The 25,543-nt window shown below is 50.3% G+C and overlaps 1 protein-coding gene and 1 non-coding gene across 2 annotated transcripts in view; both read right to left on the bottom strand.

Annotated features, from left to right (window-relative positions):
- Window positions 1-1,141: 1,141 nt before the first annotated feature.
- Window positions 1,142-25,543, bottom strand: part of ABHD12 (abhydrolase domain containing 12, lysophospholipase) — a 65,076-nt gene continuing 40,674 nt past the window's right edge. The window contains exons 3-13 of the mRNA XM_049780240.1: window positions 18,133-18,238; window positions 14,371-14,490; window positions 11,211-11,241; window positions 9,768-9,813; window positions 8,017-8,146; window positions 6,922-6,959; window positions 6,458-6,537; window positions 5,685-5,767; window positions 3,756-3,834; window positions 2,509-2,636; window positions 1,142-1,748 (exon numbers count right to left, since the gene is read on the bottom strand). Of these exons, the coding sequence (XP_049636197.1) occupies window positions 1,709-1,748; window positions 2,509-2,636; window positions 3,756-3,834; window positions 5,685-5,767; window positions 6,458-6,537; window positions 6,922-6,959; window positions 8,017-8,146; window positions 9,768-9,813; window positions 11,211-11,241; window positions 14,371-14,490; window positions 18,133-18,238 (881 nt within the window). The 3' untranslated portion in view covers window positions 1,142-1,708. The remainder of the gene's footprint in view (window positions 1,749-2,508; window positions 2,637-3,755; window positions 3,835-5,684; window positions 5,768-6,457; window positions 6,538-6,921; window positions 6,960-8,016; window positions 8,147-9,767; window positions 9,814-11,210; window positions 11,242-14,370; window positions 14,491-18,132; window positions 18,239-25,543) is intronic.
- Window positions 24,940-25,046, bottom strand: LOC126019638 (U6 spliceosomal RNA). The gene has a single exon (XR_007499270.1). It is a non-coding gene; the product is annotated as a U6 spliceosomal RNA (small nuclear RNA).

Genomic DNA, 25,543 nt, shown 5'->3' with positions numbered 1-25,543 from the left:
AGTTAGCCATCTCCACCGCTTCCAGACAGCTCACCCAGACAAATTTTCCTAGGAAAATACAAGCAAACTTGCTAGAGTAGGCTTGCAGGTGGTGCAAGCTGGCTGCTGGGCACAGGCTCTGAGCTTAGGCTCAAGAGCACCCTCTGGGGAAGTTGCCAGGCTGCTCAGGACTTCTCACAGATGAGCACGTTAAGCTGTCCCCACTGACATTCAGGCTTCCCACTCCCTCCAGACTATTTCATTCCTTAAAAATATTTTTTTACTCCCAAACTTTCAGCCTACTATTCGTGAGCGACCAGCCACTAGGATGTAAAATTTTCATTTTGGGAAAACAAACCTCGGGGTCTGGGATCAAAATCTTCCCTTGGAATGCTCTGGGTGGAGGGAGCACTGGAGGGCAAAAGGAAGCGGCCGAGGAAGTCCGCTTGTGTGAAGTGGAATCTTGCGAAAGGCAGGCGTTGAGTCCCCTCGCAAACTGCCCTGTCTCCACCTCGTCCTCAGAGGAAATGCTTTGCAGATGGAAGGGAAACCCTAGTGAGCTTGGGGGTTCTTGGGAGAGGAGAATGGGTGCTCTGTGCTAGCTTCTGGGCCTCTCGCCCATCTACAGTCACTGACACGTGAATGTGAACCGTCCTGCAGGGAGTGTATCTCAGCTGCTAAAATGAGAAAGTGCCAAAACCAGAGTCAGGAAGGCTCCTGAGGCTCAGCGTCTAATCTGGAAGAAGCTGTGCGTGCATAACAGTAGGATATGTTCAGGGTCCCTCTCCTCTGAGACCGTACTTACCTGAGCTGACAGCGGAGACTGAAGCACGCTTGGTGGTGCTGTTGGCTGTGGCGAAGGGCAGGGGAAGCTGCCTTGACAGTGACAGTCACAACACAAGCCACACAGTGGGTGGACGTGTGCGGGGGCAGGGCATGCCACGGCAGCCTCCGCCCCAGCTGGAGTGGTCACGGCTCGCCTCTAGTCCCAGTGTGAAAGGCGCTGGCTACCTAGACACACATGCCCTGAGCTTGCTAATCCTGAGGTTGGCAGGGCTATCATCTGCACCAGACTGAGGGACACCGTAGCTGTCCTACCCAGAGGCAGGTGGAACCCCGGTGTCAGGAAGGCAGAAGACAGAAAGGGCCGGTACAGTGCAAGTGGGACTGAGAAAACCACAGGCCGACCACCACCACAAATTTATTTTTAAATAAATGTTCAGTCTAAGGCAGGTTATGCAGACGGTTGGGTGCGCTGTGGGAGAAGCACAAGCCACAGCACCGCCCCGTGGAGCAAGTGGGTTTGCACAGGGAAGCAAGGGGGCAGAGGAGGGGAAGCAGGACCACCGACCGACCAGAGCCCAGTCCACAGGTGCCGGAAAGAGACCCGAGAGAGCCGAGTCTCACCATGCCCCCGGTTGTGCCAAGAAGGCTTGGCGTGGTCCTGAGAACCCACACCTCCTGCCTGGGTTGGGGTCGACTTTGTCAGGCCAGGCATGCTCTGCTCCTGCTCCAGAAAAAGAACTCGGATCCAGCAGCAGCCAGAGGGAGAGAGGGCCGCAGGCCCCACGCTGGCCAGCAGAATCACTTCTCGTGCCACCCCCAGGTGCCCGGGCTGGGAACAGCCCTCTCTCCAGAGGGCAACAGTCAATGGGCACCCAGGCTCAAGAGTGCAGGGCTGGCCAGAGAGCAGGGAGGGCGAGTCTTCATGCTCCTGCAGGTAGCGAGCTCAGTGCTGGCGCTCGGATTCGGACTTCCCCAGGAATTCTCTGAAATGTGGGAGGGAATCTTTGTTGAACCCTGGAGCCCGAATCAAACCCGATTACCCCCTAATATCCCGTGTGGGCTGGTCTCGAAGAAGTCTGCAGAAATCCCTCTACGACTGGCTGCAGGCCACCACGGGTTGCCCACTCAAGGCCCATAGAGGGAGAAAGACAGTCCTGCTACACGACTCCATGCTCCTGATATTCCTGCCCCCAACACGCTCCCCCGCTGCCACTATCTGTGCGCGCAGAAACAACATGCTGCCTAGGTATGCCCACAACATATGATGTAGCTTCCGGGACTGTCCAAGGGAGCCAGGGAGAGTTTACAGCAGAAACTCATACAGAATGGACCTTGGTGTGGTTCCCCGGGGCCTCCACTCCCCATCCACTTGGAGCATTCCCAGGGCAGTAGAGTCTCAAGTTCCCCATCAAATACCTCCTGCCTACCAGTCAGACCCTCTGCAGAGGCAGTGTCCAGGAACTGACTGCAGCTGTGCCTGGGCCCAGAGCCCTGAACAGCACTGCAGCCTTTGCAGAACTTCCATCTCAGATGCGGGGAACAAGTTATCTCCGAGGAGATGGTGCTCAGGCCAGAATCCCCCAGGTCGGAGGACAGAGTGACTGCAGCCACTGGGCGGGCTCTGGGCTCCAAAGCACACCCCAGCAGGGGACACCACTCTCTGGATCAGTCAGGGAAGGGAGGGAGATACAGAACCCCCTGCAGAGCTCAGGGCCCCCAACACGGCTTTCGTGGCTGCCTTACCTCAGTATCCGGGGGAGCTCAGGGCTCTTGTAGATGTACTTGTGCCTGTAGCCGAGGTCTGAGTGAAAAGGAATGAACTGAACCTTGAAGTCTCGGAAGCTTCTAGAGGGTGCAGCAATGTTGTAGAGCTGAGGAGAGAGGAGATGGGTCAGCTGCTTCCAACAAGCAGCCCCAGTACTACCTGGGCTAAGACACACACACGCTCCACACACACACATGCTACACACACACACACACACACACACTGCCCTCTGATCTCAAGCACACACATAATGACTCCCTATCCTGGTTTCCTCTGACCTACACACACACACACACACACACACACACACACACACACACACACACACACTGCCCTCTGATCTCAAGCACACACATAATGACTCCCTATCCTGGTTTCCTCTGACCTACACACACACACACACACACACACACACACACTGCCCTCTGACCTCAAGCACACACATAATGACTCCCTATCCTGGTTTCCTCTGACCTACACACACACACACACATACACACACACACACTGCCCTCTGATCTCAAGCACACACATGATGACTCCCTATCCCACACGAGCACACGTATGGTTTCCTCTGACCTGCTGCGCTAGAGCTGGGAGGCTCAGCCCATCGCCAAGACCCTCTGTCCTTTGGCCTGTCTCCTGGATGGTGCCCACTCAGAACAAAGACCTGGCTGACTCGGTCTGCCCACGGGAGGGGCTGGAATGGCACAGGCTGGGCCTTGAACAAGTCTGTGTTCCCAGAGCAGAGCCAGTCAGCAAATGGCTCAGTGCTGAGGCACTTCAGCCTCCAACCCACGCAGCAGCCATGTGCTTGGATCCAAAGCAGTGCACGGTGGGAGCACAAGCCTGGCTCTCCCCTTGCATGGCAGGGCTGGGCACGCAGCCAGGCTCTCTGCAGAGGAAAAGCCACTTCAGTACCATCACAGGCTCTTGCTCTGGAGGCAGCCTGACAGAACTAGTAGGCAACAGAGGACATTCGGTCTGTCTGGCCTGGGGGGGGAGGGTCTTCAGCCCTGAGCCATTAAGTGGAGGCCTCCCTGTGGACTGCCCTGTGGGCCGGCTTCTGTCAGGGCCAGTCTCTGTATAGGACTTTGAGCCATCTGCATATTTTCCGTGTTTCTTCCTGTCCCAAGGGTCACCTGCCAACTTCAGATCTCGCCAGCATGGGCCCGCACGGTACCTGTTCTGACAGCGTGCCCACATCTGCTCCCAGAGCACTCACCTTTCTGCCCAGCTGGAAGGGCACCACAGGGTCGTCCTCGGCATGCAGGATGAGCAAGGAGCAGGAGATGTGCTTCATGCTGTGGAGGGAAAGCGGTTTAGAGCAGGCCAGGAGGCACTTGGGCAGCCCTCTCGAGCTCAAGCCTTGCTTCACGGAGCCCTTCACCCTGCTGCCTGGACCCTCGACAAACCGGGCTTTCTCTCAGCCTTTTCAGTCAACATGTACTCTAGGACACAGGGACTGAGCAAACCTAGACGTCAGTCTTGTTCCCATCTATTATCCAGACTTCAAAAAGGATCTATTCCTCTTGGCCCAATCTATTTGTTAAATGTCAGGAAACAGTATTTTCAAATGAAACCATTTGAGTGGGTTAGCACAGATGCGCAAGAGCCCACAAGAGTGCCACAGTCCCATGGGGTCAATGCCATGCAGGCCACCAGTTGCAAGGGGGAAAGGGACAAGAGATCAAGGGTAGCATTAGGCCCCCTGCAGGGACTCTCAGGTGGGGGTGATGGGAACCAGAGATGGGGGCTCTGTAATAGCAGTTTAGGCTTGTCTACACACCTGTCCTGGGGCATGAGCGCCACTTTTTACCTCATTCTGTTTGTCTTTGGTTTTTTTCATTTGTTTGTTTTTTTGGGGGTCATACCCAGCAGTGCTCTGAGATTACTCCTGGCTCTGTGCTCAGAAATCGTTCCTGGCAGGCATGGGGCATCATGGGGGATACCGGGATTCAAACCACAGTCCATGTTACCCCATGTTGTTTCCAGCCATTCAAACTTGGCCAGTTTCAGACACTCTCCACCCGTCACTTAAGCAGAATCCGTCAGAGGCTGCCCAGCTTAGGGAACCTCCTGGGTGCAGGGCTGCCACACCTCCAACCTTTAAGCAGCACAGTAGGCCCAACCCTCTACTGTTAGCTTGTTTTCAGAAGAAAATTTGCTGACTTTAAAGTCTAATATCATTGACAAACAAGCAGGTGCTTTGTAAAACCTGCTTATAGGATTTGGGGGTGGGGGGGAAATCTCCTCAATCCTCTAAACCAATGGTCCTCAAACTATGGCCCGCAGGCCACATATTGTATTTATTCTCATTTTGTTTCTTCACTTCTAAATAAGATATATGCAGTGTGCATATAAATTTGTTCATAATTTTTGTTTTTACTATAATCTGGCCCTCCAACAGTCTGAAGGACAGTGAACTGGCCCCATTTAAAAAGTTTGAGGACCTCTGCCTAAACCAAAGAATTCCCAATTCTAAACTTTGTTTATCTATTAGAAATATTTCCACTGTAAACCTGACAGTAGCTTTCTGTAAACAAACAGTGAAATTGCTGAGGCAAAAGTCTCTTTTTTTCTGTGGGAAGAGGGCTGATCTTAGGGGGTTGCATCTGGCAATGTTCGGGTACCATGAGGTGCCAGGGATCCAACCCAGCTCTACTGCAAACACCGCCCTTGTGACAGCTTACTGAGCAATTTCTCCTATAAAATAGCTCAGATTGCTGCTTCTTTCATCAGTAGTACTGATTTTACCTGAGAATTTTCAAGTACTGTAACTATGAGTGGAAAAGTCTCCATCTTGCTAGAATCTTTGGGGGGATGGAGCTGGGCTACACCCAGTTAGTCCTGGCTCTGTACTCAGAAATCACTCCTGGTAGGCTTGGTAAACTAAACCACATGAGATGCCGGGGATCAAACCTGGGCAAGCTGTGTGCAAGGCAAACGCCCTACCTGCTGTCCTATTACTCCATCCAACTAGTCTTTTTTGATGCCTTCCTCAGGGCAACACTCACTTCCTCTCTGTCAGGCTTGGAGACACCCCAAATATTCGGATTCTACCCTGCTAAAGGACATGAGATGACTTCCTTAGGTGCTTGGGGACAGGGGTGTCAATAAGTCAAAAGCTGAGGTATTGTCCCCGTGTACTCACTTTTCATCATTTGCAAATTTAATCCCATTGCTTGTAATCGGATCAAGGAAGAACCAGTCAAACCCAGGAAAGTAGCGATATATCTGGAAGCAACACGGAAGCAGAGCATTATTAACCCCCTACATGAAAGTTCAAGCTGAGGACGGGGATTTGGATAAGGGTTTGCTGGGGTCGCCTCCTCTCAGCAGGCTGAGCTGTGAAGGCACCTCCTCCTCTCCTTAGGGTTCCTGTGCCCCAGCACCCCAAGAAAGGAGATGCTGAGACAATTTCAGCGGACAGACGCCCCCACAAGTCAGTGGGTCACAGAGCAAGGCCTCCAGGGGTTCCCCAGGTTTTTGCGGGACAGCACAGTGTGAACATCCCTCTTTCTGCCTGGGGTGCTATGACCCTGTCGAGCAGCTCTATATTCTGGCTGACATTCAGGCCACTGTCCAGAACCTGCTATGGATTCTATCTCAAGTCATAGCTAATTTACTTATAATTGTGTTCCATCTCTATCCGCTCTTTACAGGGCTCACATTTAGCAGTACTGAGATGAAGGTAAGTCCAAGGACAAGCCCCACAATGCTTGGGGTCAGGATGGGTCTGGGGTTTGGGGTCTGGAGTGGTTCTGGGGTGTATGTGTGTGTGTGTGGTACTGGACGGTGGAATCCAGGGCTCTGAACATACACGTTCTGTAGGTTCTGTCACTGTCACTTCCCCACCCCAATAAAAACCTTTATGTTTCATAGAGAAGACTGATAACAGAATTGGATCCACAGCTCTGTACTTGCCACTGAGAACGGATGACTCTTGGCTTCCTCGCGGATATTGGTGAATGGAGATTCCAATATAAGGGCATCGGGAGGGGTCTCTGGATAAGTGTGAAACAGAGAGAATTGAGCTGGGCAGGAAGTTCTGAGGAAACACGCACCCTACTGCAGGATGGGGGAAGCCCAGAAGACTGGGCTTGGGTGACCAGGTGGCGGGCCCTGCTTTCTGGCCACCTGTGGTCATCAGATAGGAAGCATGCCCCAGGGAGACAGCAGAAGCACCCAGAACACTGCCAGCTGCCTCTGAGGCCACAGGAATGGCAGAGTATCTGCTCAGGCCTTCCTCGATGCCCACTCCTCAGAGGATACCCTGTGCTCTATGTGCTGCTGACTCAGGAAACTGGAGCACCACTGGGCACCACCCACCCTGCCGGGCAAACTATCTCTGAGCACCAGGACTCACAATCCCCCAAGGCCCTACCTACCTCGCTCACACAGGCGCCGCACCAGATTCGTTGCTACTCTGGGAAGACAGAGAAAGTAGCAATTCAGCTGCATGATGACACCACTGTTTCTTTCACATGAGACTGTTCTCATTAGTTCTCATTAAACATTAGTGACTGGAGGAAGCCATGAGCCAAGCCCCCCAGAAAGAATGTGGGCTTAAAGGAAGGTCCCAGGGAGAACAAAGCCCAGGAACATGAAATACATATCTGTGCCATCTGTGATCTGTCTCCAAGGACAGTACATGCCCAGGGGGCATTCCTGTCAGCTCCCTGGGAACCACCATCACTGTCAGCTCACACAGCACCCGTCGCTGTGGGCCGCTGGACAAACCGCAGTGCTCACTCTCCCACCCCCAGAGAGGTGGCCTCAGATGCAGTGGTCTTTGGAGTGGGCCCAAGCACTGACAGGCAGGCAGGACCTCATGGCTGGACATCCCGTTTCTCTCTGCACAGGGTATCCCTGGGAGGGAGTGCGCTCACTAACCCCTATGATGGCCCTGTCCCAGATGCCGGCAGCATGAAGGCCCCACCCAACTGTGGCAAAAGCTGTCCCAGGTGAGGAGCTAACCGCGATGGGACACAAGCTCCATGCCTGAAAAGAATAAGAAAAAAGAAAGACTCCAGAAGGTCTGGAACTCTGGGCATGGACCACAGCTGCTCCCAGAAACACTCGGCAGGACAAGAGCACAAGCGCTTCAAGCTTTTCCAGGGAAGAACTCAAGTGCATTCTGTCTTCCTGCAAATTTTCTGATTAAGCCATGTGCAGGCCAAGCGGCACTGCTGCACACAGCCCAGAGCCTGGCAGTAGGGCGTGCCATGGCCAATAGGTACGGGCCAAGCCTGGGCATGCACAACAAGTGCACGGCTGAGTGTCCCATCCCATCCTGCTGGAGAACAGTCAATCCCTCAGGGACGATCTCAGGCCGAAATGAATGTTCCTGCCCTTCCCCTAGTGCCTTGCCCTTTCCAGGCCACTGGAATGAACTGTTCCAGCCACAGAGGAGAGAGCTGCAGCTGGGTGTCCCCTTTGAAGCTTCTGCCCAGGAAGACTGCCCAGATGGAATGCTTTCTTACCCGGTGCCTAAAGAATGACCCCAGATGTACACAGGGTTGTCACCGCTTCTGGCCTTGATCCAGTCAAACACGTGCAGAGCATCATAGGTCATGCCCCTCTCTGATGGCGTTCCTATCGAATCACCCCAACCTGGGAGAGCAGCCATAAGAAAGAGTCACATCTGGTGTCTGGAACCCCTTGGAAGGCTGGCCCACCCCTCAGTCTCAGGTGGCATGATGTCTCCACTGTCACCATTCACGTACAGGGTGCCCTGACAAGCCTCTGGCTAACCCCTGAACCTGACGGCTGACCTTCTGCCTATGTCTCAGTAAGCAGCTATGCAGATACAGACAATGACACAGGCATCAACTTCCCTAGCAACTGGAGTTCACTGGTGGGTGTCCAGGGCTCCTGTGCCTATGAGGAGGCACCAAAAGGTCCTGCCAGGGAGAGTCCAGCCTGCCCACGGACGGCAGAGGTACAAGATCATCTCCAACCTTGAGCTTGGTACTGACTCCATTGTCCAGCTCAGCAAGGGACCAGGGCAGGAGTCAGAAGACCAGAAGATGGAGGGAGGAGGTAGAGAGGGACATGGCATTACAAGCCCAGGGCATCTTGGACCCAGAAAGACAAGGGGCTCTAAAGAGAAGGAAATGTGCCTTTTCTGCCCTTCCTCAGTCTCTAGAAAAGGCCGTAAGTATCGCCGCCATTTCCAGCAACTCAGCAGTGAGTCATCATCGAACGGTCTAAGCTTCAGAAAGCAGATTCCGTCGCTTAAGCAAAAACTAGAGCTTGTGGGCGCACTGGGCCACTTCCTGAGCAGTCCAGACACCAGAGGAGGGAAGGAGCCATGCAAGGGAGCAGGTGGATGGAGGAGCCCAGGGCACCACTGCGGAGCTGGGACAGGGACAGAAGGAGAGGACAAGGGAAGCTTTTGTCCTGCAAGGTCCAAAAGTGCAGAGACTCAGCAAGGAATAAAAAGAGGAACAGCTACAGAGCACGCTCATGCTGCTGGAAGGTTCCTTCTTCGTGAAAAAATCATCCCCATGGCAGAAGGTCGTATCCTCCCCCCTAAAAGCTGTGAATGTTCTGTGGCCAGGAGCAATAGAATGGAGGGGGGTAATGAGCTAATTTGGAGGTGAGACATCATCTCCTTTCTTTCTCCAAATATTCTCAAGGCTCTCCTCAGTACACAAGAAAGAGGAAGGTTAGTGGGCCCAGAGAGATAGCACAGTGGCATTTGCCTTGCAAGCAGCCGATCCAGGACCAAAGGTGGTTGGTTCGAATCCCGGCGTCCCATAGGGTCCCCCATGCCTGCCAGGAGCTATTTCTGAGCAGACAGCCAGGAGTAACCCCTGAGCACCGTCGGGTGTGGCCCAAAAACCATAAAAAAAAAAAAAAAAAAAAAAAAGATAATCACCTCCAGCCTCTCAGAAAGGCCAGCACAAGAAATTGAGTGCTGTCTGGCAGGTCAGGACATATCAAGCACATGACCTATACTAGAACCTCTTGACTCCCTTCCCCAGCTGAGGAACAGGTGCAGCAGAGAGTTGTTCGCTGTTCATACGAAGCACAGATCTTCTCAACAAGGGGGGGGATATGCTTAGCAAAGGCAAGGCAGTTCTCTTACAGGAGGAACAGCCCACTTACAATAGGAAGTCTCTGTTTCACACTTTCACACACTTTCAGGAGCCTGTGGGATGGTCCCATCTCTGAGCATTACCCATGACTCAGACAAATGTGTGCACAGAGGCTGGCTTTCAACTCTCACCTCTATAGTCAAAGGTGACCACATGGTAGCCCAAGGAGCTCAGCACCTGTGAAGGAAAACACACACACTGAGGCAGCAAGTCGCACACCACTTGCACTGAAGGCTGCCCACCTCCCGCTGAACCTACCCCCCACTCCTGCCTTGGCGCCCTGGCACAGCAACACTTCATGAAGGCCATCAACGTGTTGCTTTGTTTCTGCTGGGTCTTACTGAACCCAGATGCCAATTTCTGCTACAGAGAATGCCGTGTCTTCCTCAAACACGTCGCAGGGACCTCCACCCCCAAGTTCACACCTACAATTTCAGGGCTCCCAGAACCTGCCTTTCACTCTGCCGGAGACCCAGGTAGGAAGGGCTCCACAGCACAGAGCAATTCTGAAGATGCTGTAAAGCAGCATTTTTCAGATTTCTGGGGAGACAACTGGGACATACCCATGGATGCTTGGAGGCTAGTCTTGGCCCTGTGCTCAGGTTTGAATCCTGGTGACTACTGCCATGGACGAAACATGTGCCCTCCCCACTGTACCTGTCCAACACCCACTATTCTTGGATTTTTCAGCCTTTAAAACCTTCTAAATCCTTCTAAAAAAAAAAAAAAGTGTCTCTCTCATTAGACCATGCCTTCACACCTGCCAGAGGCCTCCGGTGGACGGACACCCTGGACCAAGTGCAAACTACCTGCCAACACCCCTCAAGGACCCTGCCTCAAGCTGTGTCCTTCCATTCTGGGGTACCTGGAGGTGAAGTCCCACAAGGCAGCCCAGTGCTTCCTGCCAGACCCAGCTCCAGTAGTGCCTATGCTCTCCCGGGACATACGGCCCTGCCGAGTATCTCTATGAACAAAAGCCACAAAAGAGCTTTCCCTGTGTTCAGGCTTGCCTCCTTCCTGGCCCACTCTTATCAGCAAACTGGCCCACGCCAAAGGCAGTGAAGAGCAGAGACAAAGGCCTCGGACCTTCATGCAACTCTCTACTAGGAGGGAAATCGGCCCTGACTCAGAGTCAAATCTAGTCTAAACTTTGCAGGGTGGGGAATGAGATGCCTCCTGATGGGCAGAATCCTGAGCCTACATCTCAGCAGAGCTTCCCAACCTATGATCTTTTATGGGTGCACACAACACTGAAAAGCAATTCCAAATGCCCTAGATATCTTTTCCCCAAGTTCAGCCTAGGAATCGCAGCTCATTCATTCTGCTCACGGGAAACTCTTGCTAGGGACAGCATTATGGAAGCATGCCGTGGCAGAGGCAGCCACCAAAGGCAGTGCTGGAGATACTGTAGTGATTCAATCTTGGTTATCAGTCAGAGGGATGCACATCTGTTCTGGCCTCCTAAAAAGAAGAGCCAGGACACAAGGTACAGGCGGAATCTATTTTTTATCCCTAGGGAAGTCCTGTGGCCCTTGCGCCACCAGTCACGCCCAGCTGTGTGCTGCCTCACCTACCTTGTAAAGCTCTACCCGGTGGTCGCCTCCTCTAGGGAAGGAAACAAGAATATGCGTTAGTAAGCTTTCTGAGACAAGCTGAAAAGCAGTGCCGGTGTCTTTGGTCCCCAAATCCATCCAGGACGAGTCAATGGCGAACAGAGGGCCTCCTCCTCCTCCTGGGGCATCACGCGTGCCCCAAGCTTGTCTCAAGCATAACTAGCCAGACAAGGAACAGTCGTAGTTTCTGGGAAACTTCTGAACCATCATCTGACATTTTGATTTTATTAGGTAATACATACAAAATCCAAATATAAAAGATACACGGGCAGACTCCCTACACACAATATGTTCCCTCGGTTTGCAACTTGGGCCATAGGACAGCAGCAAAGAGGCTTCTTCATTTGTACACCCCTGACACAGACACATAGACACCTGAGACACATTCACACAACCTTGTCTCTCATTTGTCACTAACATGCAGCCATCATTCACTATGTCTCCTTGGTGGTGAGTCATGCACTTTTGCCTTACTGCCATCTGCTGCCAGCTTAGGTTCTGCTCCCCCTGTCGGCCTAATCAGTGTCCTTTCACATACTTGTGCCACGTGGGGGCGTTTCTGCATGTGGAACTGCTGAGACAAACGTCAACCAGAGACATTTTTCAGGTGGGGGCACCCCCTGCTCAGGGGCTGCTCCTAGCTCAGTACTGGAGGCAGTGTCAGACAGTCCCTGCGGGGCTGAGGTGGGAGGACCAGGAAGCGTAGGTGCCGGACATAGCCTGCACTCCCACTCTTTGTGGGCACAGCAAACAAGCCCGTGGCAATGACTGCAAAGTCTCTCTTCAGAGGAAGCCTCACCTTTTATCAGGAGCATGTGTCTCTCAGGCAACACAGAGGAGTTGGTGGGTACACCTAGCAATGAGGCGAAAGGGCTCCTGAGAATCTGAACTCTGCCCCAAACCGAGTTTCTTTGTCCTGTGACTGTCCGTCCAGTTGACCCTTGCCAGTAGTTTCTCTCTCATAGCAAGCATTTCGACTACTTCGGGAGTATGTGTGTGTGTATGCATATATGTATATATTGAAAGCCTATATAATAAACAAATACCAAGTAGAGACTCTCGAGACAAGAAGAAAAGTTGCAAATTGTAGTGATTTTGAGAATTTATGAAACTTAAAAAGGTTTTTTCCAGATTCCCTACCTTCATTCTGTTTTTCTTTTTTTTCTTTTTTTAGGAAGGAAAGGGAGGGAGGGAAGGAAGGAAGGAGAGAAAAGGAAAGGAAGGAAAGGAAAGAAGGAAGGGGGAAAGGAAAGGAAGGGAGGGAAAGAAGGAAAGGGAGGAAAGGAAAGGAAGGGAAGGGAGGGAAGGAAAGGAAGGGAAGGGAAGGGAGGGAAGAGAGAGAAGGAAGGGAGAAAGAAGGGAAGAGAGGGAAGGGAAGGAAAGGAAGGGATGGGATAGAAGGGAGGGAAGGGTGGAAGGGGAGGGAAAGGTAGATAAGGGAGGGAGGGAAAAGGAAGGGAGTGAAGGAAGGGAAGGGAGGGGATGGAAGAGAGGGAAAGGGGAGGGAGGGAAGGAAGGGGAGGGAAAGGGAGAGAGGAAGGGCGGGGAGGGGAGGGAGGAAAGGGAGGGGAGGAATAAAAGGGAGGAGAGGGAAAGAAGAGGGGAGGGAAGGGAGGGGAAGGCAAGGAAGGGAGGAGAGGGAAGAAAAGGGAGGGGAGGGAAAGCCAGATTCCCTAAGTGGGGGCTGATTCTGGGGACCTGATCCTGTGATGCTTGGGAGAACTGGAGAGCTGCAGTTGGCCACTGCAGGGGAGCGAGGGTGGCAAGTGTCCTGTCATGTGATCGACACAGACTAACTGAACTTTATTCACAGTCACCAACAAACTTCTCCTTTATAGAACATGCTGAAAGAGCTGTTTGTAGCGATTTGTGCTGTGAAAAACAGAAGAGAAACCCACTGTAGTTCGACCCAGACAGACAAGACAGCAAATTGGACCTCCTGTGTGGCCCAGTTTCCTGGACTCTGTACAATGTCCTCTGTAGCCAGCCCTGGGTGCACGCCCCACCCCCACACTGCCTGTTCACGTTTCTCCTTGCTAGACTGCCTCTCAAGTGATGGTGGACCCCCGCCCCAGCTGGCGCTGGACCTGAAGGCTCAGGCAGCCCTGCCTCCTGTGAGAACTCCTCAGCAACAGACGCCCTCAGGGACTTCAGGCACACTTGCTGACTCCTCCTCCTCCCCCTTGGTTTCCCAGGCCCTTCTGAACAGGGTGACCCTGGGGTATAGGAGATGAGTTCACAGCAAGGATGGCAACTACACCTCAGGTAGTCCAGGGACATGCCTTGAGACATGAGACCAAGCAGAGTATGGCAGAGAACCTGGCAAGGGCTCTCCCTGCCAGAACCTGGGTCTGATGGCCGGGCAGAGAGAAGCTCTGGCAAGGCAGATGGCACACAAGTCACTCTGACTCCTGGCTGCTCTCTGGGTCTCCAGGCTGGCCTCCCTCTGCCGCAGTTAGTCCAAGTTTCTTCATCACCGTCCCTTCCTGGCACTCGTCACCCCATACCTGTACAGATGTCTCATCCCCTAAGAGGTACAGCCTGTCCACACCTTGACTTTCAACACAAAGTGCTGGCCTGCCTATGAACCTTAGGCTCAAGTTACAGGAAAAGTTTTCTCCAGGACATGCTGAGAACCTCAAGTGCCCCCAGGGCCTCCTCCAAGAAACCATGGTTCTCTTCCTCACAGGAGTCTTTCTCATTTCCTCAGCTTCTCAACTGGGGGACCCCAGGAATCTCAAGGCAGCCATAGGTGAAAACTGGCACGAGACGAGGAGCAATAGGAAGGAAGCAAGGCCAGAATGGGGACTTGGTCAAAAAAAAAGTTGAGAAACACTGACCTAAACCATGAGCCTCAGATTCACAGTCCTTTAAGTCAAGTCAAGAAGAAGGACCCCAGGACCAAGGTTGCTTCTTGTCTTCTCCCTCCCACATCCGACCCACAGCAGGGTTCTCTGGACTCTGCATAAGCTAACTGAGATGCTCCCCTCAGCCAGGTGTGCACTGAGCTCCAGAAACTCTCTTTTCCTTGGGTCACATGGTCCCTGCATGTGAGGCTGTCATGGGGAGTCAGTGAACGCAACTGCACCAGGACCCTCAGCACCTGTGAGCTCTTCCTCACCTGGTCCCCGCGTTTCCGTGTAAGTACAGGATGATGGGGTGGCTGGAAGCCAAGGCATCCTCATACCACATCTGGCTCTTCCCTTGGGCATTCTTCCACCAGACTGCAGGGACCGTGTGCCTGGGGACAGAGAAACAGCAGCATGAGCTCTGATGCCGAGATGGCAGGTGGAAGAGTGCAGAGCTCAAGGACCAGCTGATGGCAGCTCTAGTGGCTGAGGAGACAGAGTGTCTACCTGCGTCACTGATGCTTTGCTCTGCCCTGAACAGCTGGGGCAGGAATGTCCCTCAACTAGCCACAGAAGCAGACACTAGCAGCCATTACTAAGCTGTTTCTTCACTATAAAGTTCAGCCTCTGAGGTAAGATCCTATCGGCTTTCACAGAACCTTTCCACTTTTGTGCTGAGCATGGAAGAGGTGTTCAGCCTTGCCAACTGACACTATTCCTTCCTGATATGTCCATCTGTATAAGTAACAACACATTTTTTTTTTTTGGTTTTGGGGCCACACCCGGTGACGCTCAGGGGTTACTCCTGGCTATGCGCTCAGAAGTCGTTCCTGGCTTGGGGGACCATATGGGCCGCCGGGGATCAAACCACGGTCCTTCCTAGGCTAGCGCTGGCAAGGCAGACACCTTAACTCTAGCGCCACCGCACCGGCCCCAGTAACAACACATTTAAGAGTTCATCACTCCCTCCTGGGTGCTGCCTTAGCAAGACTGGCCTTCATGAGAAAAGCTAGAAGTCTGTTCACACTCTAGGTGCCTTTCAAATCACACATTTAGGATCTGTTCACGAGTCATCTCAGAGAAGACTCTGGAGGATGAAACACTCCAGAACACAGGCATGTGGATGAACTGGCAGCCAACCATGCTGGAATGTCCACACCTGGAGAGGCATGTCACGGAGATTTGGTCTATTTGGCCGAACCCTCCATTAGAGAGACACTCTGCTCGTTCTTCACTTGGCAGAACCACATATCATCAGCCACTGTGTGGGGATGGCGGTGTAAGATTTAAGAGAGGTTTTCTGGAAAATGTATTTAAATTCATTAGCAACAAGTTTTGTTTTGTTTTGTTTTTTAAGGGGAAAGTACGAACGCAGTCCCCCACTATCACAGCCGAGTTTCCCACATTTGGGGAAACTGCATGGGTCAGCACATCCGAGTGCAATGGAAAACCACCATCATGATCATGCTATTTCCCCTGCCAGGTAAATATCATTAGCAAGAAGTTTTTAAAAAATATTAAATAGCTAATTTCTTTTTTAATTTTGCTGGTGGGGACTTAAGGCTAGAGTTGACAGGGCTTACGGATAATATCTTGCTGTATTGGAAGAATAAATGTGATGCTGGGAATTGAAATGGGGTTGGCTACATGCAAGCTAGGAGCCTTACCTACTATTCTGTACTGTACTGTACCGTACCGTACCGTACCATACCATACCTTTGCTATGCTATGCTATGCTATACCTATACAATGCAATATGATACAATACAATATGAAACCCAAGATTGCCTGGCTCTAATTATATTCTAGCTCTTAAATATCACATTTCATTTCTAATGTCTCTCTGATCTATTGCAGATAATCGCATTTTGGGAGTGTCTAGCAACAGCAGTCCTCTATCATTACAAGCCCAAGGGGCAGATTTCAAAGGTGCTGGAAAGATGGATTCCATGAGTCAGACTGCTACGAATTCACGTATACAGTTCTTATTGTTTTCATGTATCTTTTATTTTATTTTAAAATTTAGTTTATTTTGATTTTAGGGCCACACACAGCGATGTTCAGGGGTTACCCTTGGCTCTGCACTCGGAAAATAACTCCGGGCTATGCTCAGGGGACAACACGGGATGCCAATGATCTGGACTTGGACCAGGCAAAAGCCTTAACTGCTGCACACTCACTCAGCCAGTGGACCCATGAGAAGGTTTTAAACAAAATGCTGAGTGCAGTTTCCCACTGTGGAAAGAAGCTAAGGCATTTCTGATTAGGATTCCAATTAGAGAATTTCCTGTTCAATAAGGCACAGGAAATGGCCAATTAGAGAGTAGGCACCTATTCTTGGATTCTCCTCTTCCTATCAACGAGAACTTACATGAGGCTGAAAAGGCTTCAGCACCAAGTACAAACTTAAATTTCCTCCTGCTGTTACTATGGGCAGGACCTAATCAGGCATCAGTGAGGGGAGCGGGAGAAAGGGGGCTGCTGCCAGCTTGGGCCCACACAATCGTCATAGCAGCTGGGCACAGAAATGGCAGGCGGCAGGCACAGGGTGACTGTCACTGATTCGAGACTGACCATTACCAAATCAACTTTTCCTGGCACTCCGAAGAGAGGTTTCGTCCGACTCAATATGTGAATCTTCCCTTCAAGAGTTGTTCCATAGGGAAAAAAGCCGATTGAGTTCTATCCCAGTTCCATCATCTCTCTACCTAGTGGAGCACAGAATCCCACTAGTGACCAACCACAGAGCCAAGTCAGTTCCATCAAACAGCACAAGTAAAAATTCAGCCAGTTTCAAGCTGGATTTGGAAAAGCAAAGTTTCCTGCATATACCCTGGGTCAGCAAATACAAAAGTGAAAGACTAATCCCAGAGCCAACACCTCAAAACAAAAAAAAAAATACATTCTCGTTTTATGATCTTCACTCAGCTCCATTATTAGAAATGCTCTAACTCCCTTGCAATCTGCACTGGGAAGCTACTCACAGCATTTCATTGAGAAGCCTCTCTCTCTCTCTCTCACACACACACACACACACACACACACACACACACACACACACACACACACACACACACACACACACACATACACACAGCAGATCTCGAAGACAGTGGAGACTTTATGGCTACTGCCAGAGAAATCAGTTTGATAAAGGGGCAGTGATTCAGATTTGCTTCTGCAACAAGAGAAAATGCCACAGAAAGTTCAGTAAATTTTCAGATGGTTGTTCAACATCCCCTTGTCCACAGTGCGGGGGTGTGTGTGTGTGAGGGGGAGGGTCATTGAAACATTCTAAGGAAAACCAAAGAAGTCATGAAGCAAAAGTCCAATCTATGCTTATGGCTGAAAAAATAAATGCTATGTAGGGGATAGAGCAATAAGAAAGCGAATAAGGCTCTTGCTTTGCACACAGATAACCCAGGTCCAATCCCCATCATCCCATCTGGTGCACTGTACTCCGGTAGGAGTGATTCCTAAGCTCAGAGTCAGGAGCAATCCCTGAGCACCACCATGTGTGGCTCAAGAAACAATCAAACAAAAGTGCTACCTAGCATCACCAATCAATCAATCAATCAATCATCATCATCAACTTTTCACTGCTAGGAATTAAGCCCTGAGGTGTGTACACACACATACACACACACATACAGACACACACACGTCACCTGCTCTGCAACTGACTACATCCCTTCATCATGTGTCTGAAAAGGCTCCTCTCACAGCTGTTCTTTAAGTTCTGTGCTTATATCATTTCTAGGGTGTTTTTAGTGGTGTTTTTCAGAGAAATAAGGCTGTCCTATCAAAACAAAACAAAACAAAACAAAACAACAAGCTGGTTCACAAAAGCCTCGCTGTCGGAAAACCTCCCAATGGAATGTGGTGCCATCTCATAGTCCACTCGGATCAAATTTAGCTGAGATCTCTCTTTTGGAAGCTGAGTGAGCAAAGATAAAAACAGAAACGGAAAGGCAGGAAAGAGCTGCTGTCCAAGGCAGTCAGACCCTCCACCACGCAGCCAGCCGGACACTTACCACACACCGATGGTCACGTCATCTTCTGGCTGGAGGTAGTAATTACAGGTGTGATTCAGACCCTGATCCTGTGGCTTTCTCAAGTCGATGAAATAGGGAACCCGCACTGTGGGGAGAGACCCAGAGGATTAATGCTGCTGGAGGTGCACATGCAGAAACACTGCAGAGACGCCTCTCCCAAAGACACCAAGCGCTTCCTTGATGCAATACTGCCAGGCCAGGGTTCCTTTCAGCCAAGCGTTGTATGGGGCCTCTTCATTCAACGTGAGGCCCATATAGACAGGGCCCTTGGAAGGCTCCAGATGATGTGACAAATGCCAACAAGGAAGACTCCTTGAGAGGCTGCAGATAAGGAGGCTGCCGGGCAACTGAAAACAGCTCGGCAAAGCCCCAGACGAAAGTCAGAGCCATTCATGACAGAGCTGACAGAGAAAAAAGGGGAGTGACAGATGATGTTCAGTCCTCTATCAGGAGTCAAAGCAGCAAGGGGTCAGGGCTGCGAGTCAGTTTAACGGGATCCTGACAGCGCTAGCCTGCCACTTAGGAACTGATGAACTGTGGGAGCAGGGAGAAGAAGAATCTGCAGAGCCCTTGCAGGGCCGAGTGAGTGCTGAGCAGAACAACTCAACAGTATTGATGCAGTCAGTCCGCAGGTGAACTCCCAACAGAGCAGCGAGAGAGAACACACTCGGTGCACCCAAATGATGAAAACTCAGGAGACCCATGGACAGTCACTCAGCTGAGGATTATAGGTAGTACTTTCAGGGAGTGACAAGGCGGGGCATTTACCCTAGGCTGCAGAATGTAAGTAAGCAACGTCAACGTGGCAGCAACATCGGCATCTATTTGTGGCTTAGAGAAAAACACAGACGAGGGCCTGAAAGAGCAGTCTTCCCATGTTGGGGGGAAGGTCTGCTCCCTGACGTGCTCCACACACGCACTGCAAAGGCACAGAGTTAGGAGTAGCACTTAAGGATTGCCAAATGTAGCCCAAAACAAACAAACAAACAAAAAAACCCGTATCTTTTTCCTTGAAAGGAGCTTAACATAGACATTGTAGGCTGTTGACATGGGTTCAAAGTGTGTAGGGATACTTATGTCTGCCCTCATATACTCTGTACTTTTAGTGTTCGTGAGGACACAATTCTAAAATATTTAAATGTGCAATGAAATGTGGTAGGGGGACTCCAACGGCCCAAAGCTTCTAGGGGGCTTTTACTCACTTGATAAGGTAGTCATTCTCAGAGGTGACAATAACAAAGGATAAAATGGACTCCACGCAAGACCCTTGCCCATGGTGAGGCCACATGCCTGCCTATAGTTCTCTGTGCTAGAGGGAACAGCTTCTGTTCTACATGCACATGGCATGCACCCCCAGGGTCCCCTACATTGTGGTCTCCCTAGCCATTCCACCCAGCAACCTCCCACCCACAGTTCCTGCATTAGCTCTACCTCCACCAAACACTCTCCCCTACACACATCTCGCTCCTATTTCCTTGGATGCTACTCCATGAGCTTTAGCTGAAGACATGAGTGATCCCATTCATGAGGCCTCGGGATGCACAGGGGACCCTGCCCAGAAGTCTCCAAAGTGCCAGGTCATTCAGGGAGACACTAGTCTGGTCCTTACTTCCATCACTTCCCCATGGAACATGTTTAGGCTCTGAAACTGTGATAACTAACTGACAGTTCCCTGAGCATCCCTACGCCTGGCCCTGAGCTCCACACCATCAGGCCATATCTCAGGGTTGAATAGCAGCAGGAGTGGGCCTGGATCCTCTAACCACCCATGGGTAGGACTCCTAAAATATGTTTTAAGAGGAAAATGGCCATTATAGGAGACCGTGGTCTATTCCTGGCATGCTGTGACATGTAGTGTCCCTGGAGCCTGGTACCTGTGTGTGTGTGTGTGTGAAAGAGAGAGACAGAGACAGAGAGAGAAGAGAGGATTTGCCACCATTCTCTTGTCAAAGACTGGAAGGAGGAGAGGAGAAACAGTTCTATTCTAAGATTGGCCTGGAACATCCTTGGGGCAGCTTAAATTGTCTCCCCCCAAAAGATGATACCCATCACATCGTAAATGTGCCCTATTTGGAACTGTGGTCTTTTCTGAGGTAAGCAAAAATGAGTGACAGCACTAGGTGGAGTCTGATCCAAAAGGACTGATCAAAAATGGATCAAAAATGGGACGGGGTGGGTGGGTGGTTGTGGGGAAAGATAGCAGGCAGGGCTCCAAGCACCACCAAAAGTAATTCCTGAGTGCAGAGCCAGGAGTGGCCAGGTGTGGCCCCAAAATAAACAAACAAAAATAACCTCCAAACCAAAAACCAAAAGGAAAAAATGTGTTTTCATTCTTTTTAAAAAGTAATCAATCAGGGCCAGAGAGATAGCATGGAGGTAAGGCGTTTACCTTTCATGCAGAAGGTCATCGATTCGAATCCCGGAGTCCCATATGGTCCCCCGTGCCTGCCAGGAGCAATTTCTGAGCACAGAGCCAGGAAAAAAACCTGAGCACCGCCGGGTGTGACCCAAAAACCACACACACACACACACACACAAAAAGTAATCAATCACTGAGGCCAGAGTGACACCACAGCAGGTAAGGCATCTGCTTGCATTTGACTGACCCAAGTTCAATCTCCAGTCCCACTGAGCCCTGTGTGGCCCCAAAATACAAACAAAACAAAAATGTATTCAATCACTTGCATTTGGATTCCCTTCCTCCGCTGTCTTCCCTCTGAAGTTATCTTTTGTTGTTGCAAAGACCACGGGTCTGCACACACTCTGGGCTCTCCACATCAACAGCTGTGGGGTGCAGGATATGGCTCACAGCATGGGGATCACAGACTGCAGAGCTCCCTGGGTTTGCTCAAGGCATGTGAGACACCAGGGCTTAAACTTGTAGCCCTTTGCTTGTAAGGCAGAGGCTCTAGGCCCCTTGGCCATTCCTCTGGGTCTCAGAAAGGAGCTCTGAATAAAAAGATAGGACAGAAAAAGACAATGTGAAGGCACTTGGAGAAACATTCATCTCTTGCTCTAACAAGAGACAGCAAATAAAGTGGCACAACCACCAGCATAGAGCCCTGGGGACTGCCAATCCTCACCAGAGGCTAGTAAAAGGCAAGTCTGACTCCTTGATCTCAGGGTTCCAGCCTAGAAGACTAGAGATAGCTCATGTTTGTTGTCCTACTTCAGCAGCTCTGATATTAGAGTAGAGCCACCCTGGAGTTCAAGCTTTACCCTGGTGGCAGACCCAGAAAGTTCCTGAAAGGGCCTCTTGCCACAAGTCAGTTCCAAGGCCTGATACTGTGACCTTCAATCTGTGACTGTTCCATGGTATGAAGCACAGGGTAGAACTTCACTCTGACTACTAGGAGGTGGAATGGCTTTCCAAAGAAGTCCCTGGATATCCAGATACTTGACTGTTAACCTAACCCCCACAAACAATACTCACTGATGTGGAGGCAGGAGAACTAGCTCTCTGGCCTGAACCAGATAGACGTGGACATCAGGAAGGGAAGACTCTCGACCTCTACTGCTACATCTCCCCACTTCACTCATGTTAGAAAGGCGGCAGCCAAGCTACTCTAAACAGATGCCCCCCTGTCTAAAAAGAATAGATAGTCTAGAAAACTTGCCAAGTCAAAAAGGCAAGAAAACAGGGCCTAAGTGATAGTCCAGTGATAGGGCATTTGCCTTGTATGCAGCTGACCCAGGACCAATCTGGGTTCGATCCCCGGCATCCTATGTGGTTCTCTGAGCCTGCCAGGAGTAACCCAAATGCCACTGGGTGTGGTCCAACACCCTCCCCCCTCCCCCCCCAAAAAAAGGCAAGAAAATGAGAAGCCAAAATCTACTCTAGGCCAGTCTCACATCAGGAAACATGTCTTGCTGTTCACTTTTATTTTCGTATTATAAACAATAATGAAAAAGAAGGTAATGAGCATGTCAAGTCCAGAAGACGCCCCACAAGCCCACCCAGTGGGAGCCCTCGAGTGAGACGTCCCAGAGGAACTACTGGCCATTGCTGATGTGAGCAAAACTATCACAAAGCACAGAATAGGCTCAAGGGCTGCATGAGCCGGAGGTGGTGTGAGGAGGGCCTTGGAATATACCCATTCTAGAAGCATTTCCTCTGGCAGTCAGAAGGAAATGCTGGGGTCCTCTGTAGGGTCACGTCTAAGTAGTCACATTCCCTGACTCATGAATGCTTGGCTGAACCTTCCCCAAGACCTCCTGCCTCCACAAACCCCACAACAGGAATCTCAGGCAGTTGACCTAACTCCTCAGAGGTCTAAACGATAAACTAAATAAAAAATACCTTACACAGGCTTTACTGCCTAATACAGGAACCCAGCAGATTCCTAGTCCCCGGGACCCTGTTTCCTCCCACCTAGTTTTGCTCTTCTCTGTCCTCTGGCCAGATCACTTAGCAGTGGAAAGGACTTTTTGGCAACAATCCACTTTTTATTCATGTTTTAGCCAATCTAGAATGTATCAGGTAAGTTGATTAACCAAAATGAAAAAAGGTCTTCTAACCACCCAGGGTTCTAAATATGATGTGAATCATTCCAGGCCCCCCGCTCCCAAAGAGCTGGAAGAGCCAAGGAGCCAGACAACAGACAGGCTTGGAGAGAACTCTCTGGATTCTTTCAAATTCTATTCCTCACAGAGGGCTACCACAGGAAGGAAGGAAGTGAAGAGCTTGAAGGGATTAGCAGGGATTACTCTTGACAGGTAGGGACTTGATGACTGCACTCCTGGGTCCAGGCAAGTGTGACCCTTGTGGCTGCCAACATATTCCAAGCACACTCCAGCAATGCTACTACTATCTGTAGTGTTGGCGCCATGGGAGAGTGTGTGGTATCTGTCTTGCCTCCACAGCCAGCTTTGCTTGGCCACTGCAGCTGAAGCACATGCGCCTCATCAAACACGCCAGCACTGCAGTCGAAACTGCAGCCTTTTGCGTGCACACCCCACTAAGCGCTTGGTCTGGATTAAGTGTGCAGCTAAAAGGGCACGAACCCACAGTAAGCAGAGAGAACCCAGTTGCTAGACCACAATCAGAGGAACAATCTATTTTTTTTGGTTTTTGGGCCACACCCGGCGGTGCTCAGGGGTCACTCCTGGCTGTCTGCTCAGAAATAGCTCCTGGCAGGCACAGGGACCATATGGGACACTGGGATTCGAACCAACCGCCTTTGGTCCTGGATCGGCTGCTTGCAAGGCAAACGCCGCTGTGCTATCTCTCCGGGCCCCAGAGGAACAATCTTTAGTGAGAACCACACCAAATGTGTGAGCACACAAAGCAGCAAGCTGTAAAGTCCCTGGTATCCTGAACAGGGACAAGAGGAGAAACCAATGACTGCCTTTTGTTAAGTTCCCTGATTCTTTTTTACTTTAGACTTCACAACCGAATTACCATAAATCACAAAGTTACAAGTTGCTCATGTTTGAGTTACAGGCGAACAATGTCCCAATACCAATCCTTTTGCTAGTGTCCACCTGACTCCATGAATGTACCCTAGTTTCCCTCTGCCCCCACAACCATTCTCTATGATAGGTATTTTTTCCTTTTTTCTTGGTTTTGATGCTCAGGGGTTACTCCTGGCTAAGCGCTCAGAAATCGCCCCTGGCTTGGGGGGGACCATATGGGACACCGGGGATCGAACCGAGGTCCTTCCTTGGCTAGCACTTGCAAGGCAGACACCTTACCTCTAGCACCACCTCACTGGCACCTATTTTTTTTTTTTCTTTTGTTTTCCCCTTTTTAGTGTCTGTTTTATGGCCATCCCAGCAGTGTTCAGGGGTTACTCCTGGCTGTGTTCAGAAATCGCTCAAGGCAGGCTCAGGGGCCATATGGGTTGCCGGGGATCAAACTAGGGCTGGTCCTGTGTCTGCTGAGTGTAAGGCAAATGCCCCACCACTGAGCTATTGCTCTGGCCCCTATTCCCTCACGTTTATGCACTGTTTTAAACCACCGTTACAAACAGGACATCATGCATGTCACTACTTCCTTTCAGCAAAAAGTCCCAGTCCAGAGTGACTACTTCCCTTTCACTGTCTTAGTGGTCCCTTCTCTGACGTACCCCATCATACCCCTTTGTAACTGAAGACTTACACATTTGACTATCCAAATGAATGCATTCAATTCTTAACTGAAGACAATCTATTCTTTCTTATTTAAATAAAAATATCTATGGGGCCGGAGAGATAGGACAGCGGTGTTTGCCTTGCAAGCGGCCGATCCAGGACCTAAGGTGGTTGGTTCAAATCCCAGCGTGGTCCCCCATGCTTGCCAGGAGCTATTTCTGAGCAGATAGCCAGGAGTAACCCCTGAGCACCGCTGGGTGTGGCCCAAAAAACAAAACAAAACAAAAATATAATAATAATAATATCTTTATTTAAGCAGCATGGCTACAAACATGTTTGTAAGTTGGGTTTCAGTCACAAAAAGTACACCCCCCTTCACCAGTGCAATTTTCCTGCCACCAATGTTCCCCATCTTCCTCCTCCCCCACTTTCTGTCTTTAAAACAAACATTTTATTTTTCTTACTACATTGTCATGATAATTATTGGTGTAGTTATTTTTCTAATTGCTCTTGATTTTTTTTTTTTTTTGGTTTTTGGGCCACACACGGCAGTGCTCAGGGGCACTCCTGGCTCTATGCTCAGAAGTCGCTCCTGGCAGGCTCAGGGGACCGTATGTGATTCCAGGATTCGTACCACCAACCTTGTGCAAGGTACACACCTAACTTCCGTGCTATCTGTCCGGCCCCAATGTTTAATTTTTTTTTTTTTTTTTTTTAAATATGGAACGCTTCACGAATTTGCGTGTCATCCTTGCGCAGGGGCCATGCTAATCTTCTCTGTATCGTTCCAATTTTAGTATATGTGCTGCCGAAGCGAGCACAATGTTTAATTTTTTAAAGAACCAACTTTTGCTTAAATTTATTGTTTGTTTGTTTTTTTTTTATTCCTAATTCATTAATTTCTGCTCTAAGCATTGCTATTTCCTTCTGCCTTCCTATTTTGGTCATTTTGTTAAACACTTTCTAATTTATAAGTTGTATCATTATGTTATTTGTGTAGGGTCCTTCTTCCTTCCTGATGTGTACTTGCAAAGCTTAAGTTTTCCTCTTAGTAACACTTTTGCTGTGCCCCACAAATTTTTCATTCACATTGGTATCCAGGAATCATTTGATTTCCTCTTTGATTTCACCTCTGACCCACTGGTTATTTAGTAGTGAGCTGTGATACAATTTCTATCCTCTTGATTTTATGGAGGTATGTTTGACGGGCCAGCATTGAAATGCACGTAGTGGGGATCCAGACAATCCATTCTTTACTAAAGAAATATGCATCCGTAGTACTCTGGATCTACAATGCCAGAAAATCTTCAGTCCAGTC

Source organism: Suncus etruscus, chromosome 9 (genome assembly GCF_024139225.1).
Source record: "Suncus etruscus isolate mSunEtr1 chromosome 9, mSunEtr1.pri.cur, whole genome shotgun sequence".
NCBI lineage: Eukaryota > Metazoa > Chordata > Mammalia > Eulipotyphla > Soricidae > Suncus > Suncus etruscus.
This window is presented reverse-complemented; position numbering and strand designations above follow the sequence as displayed.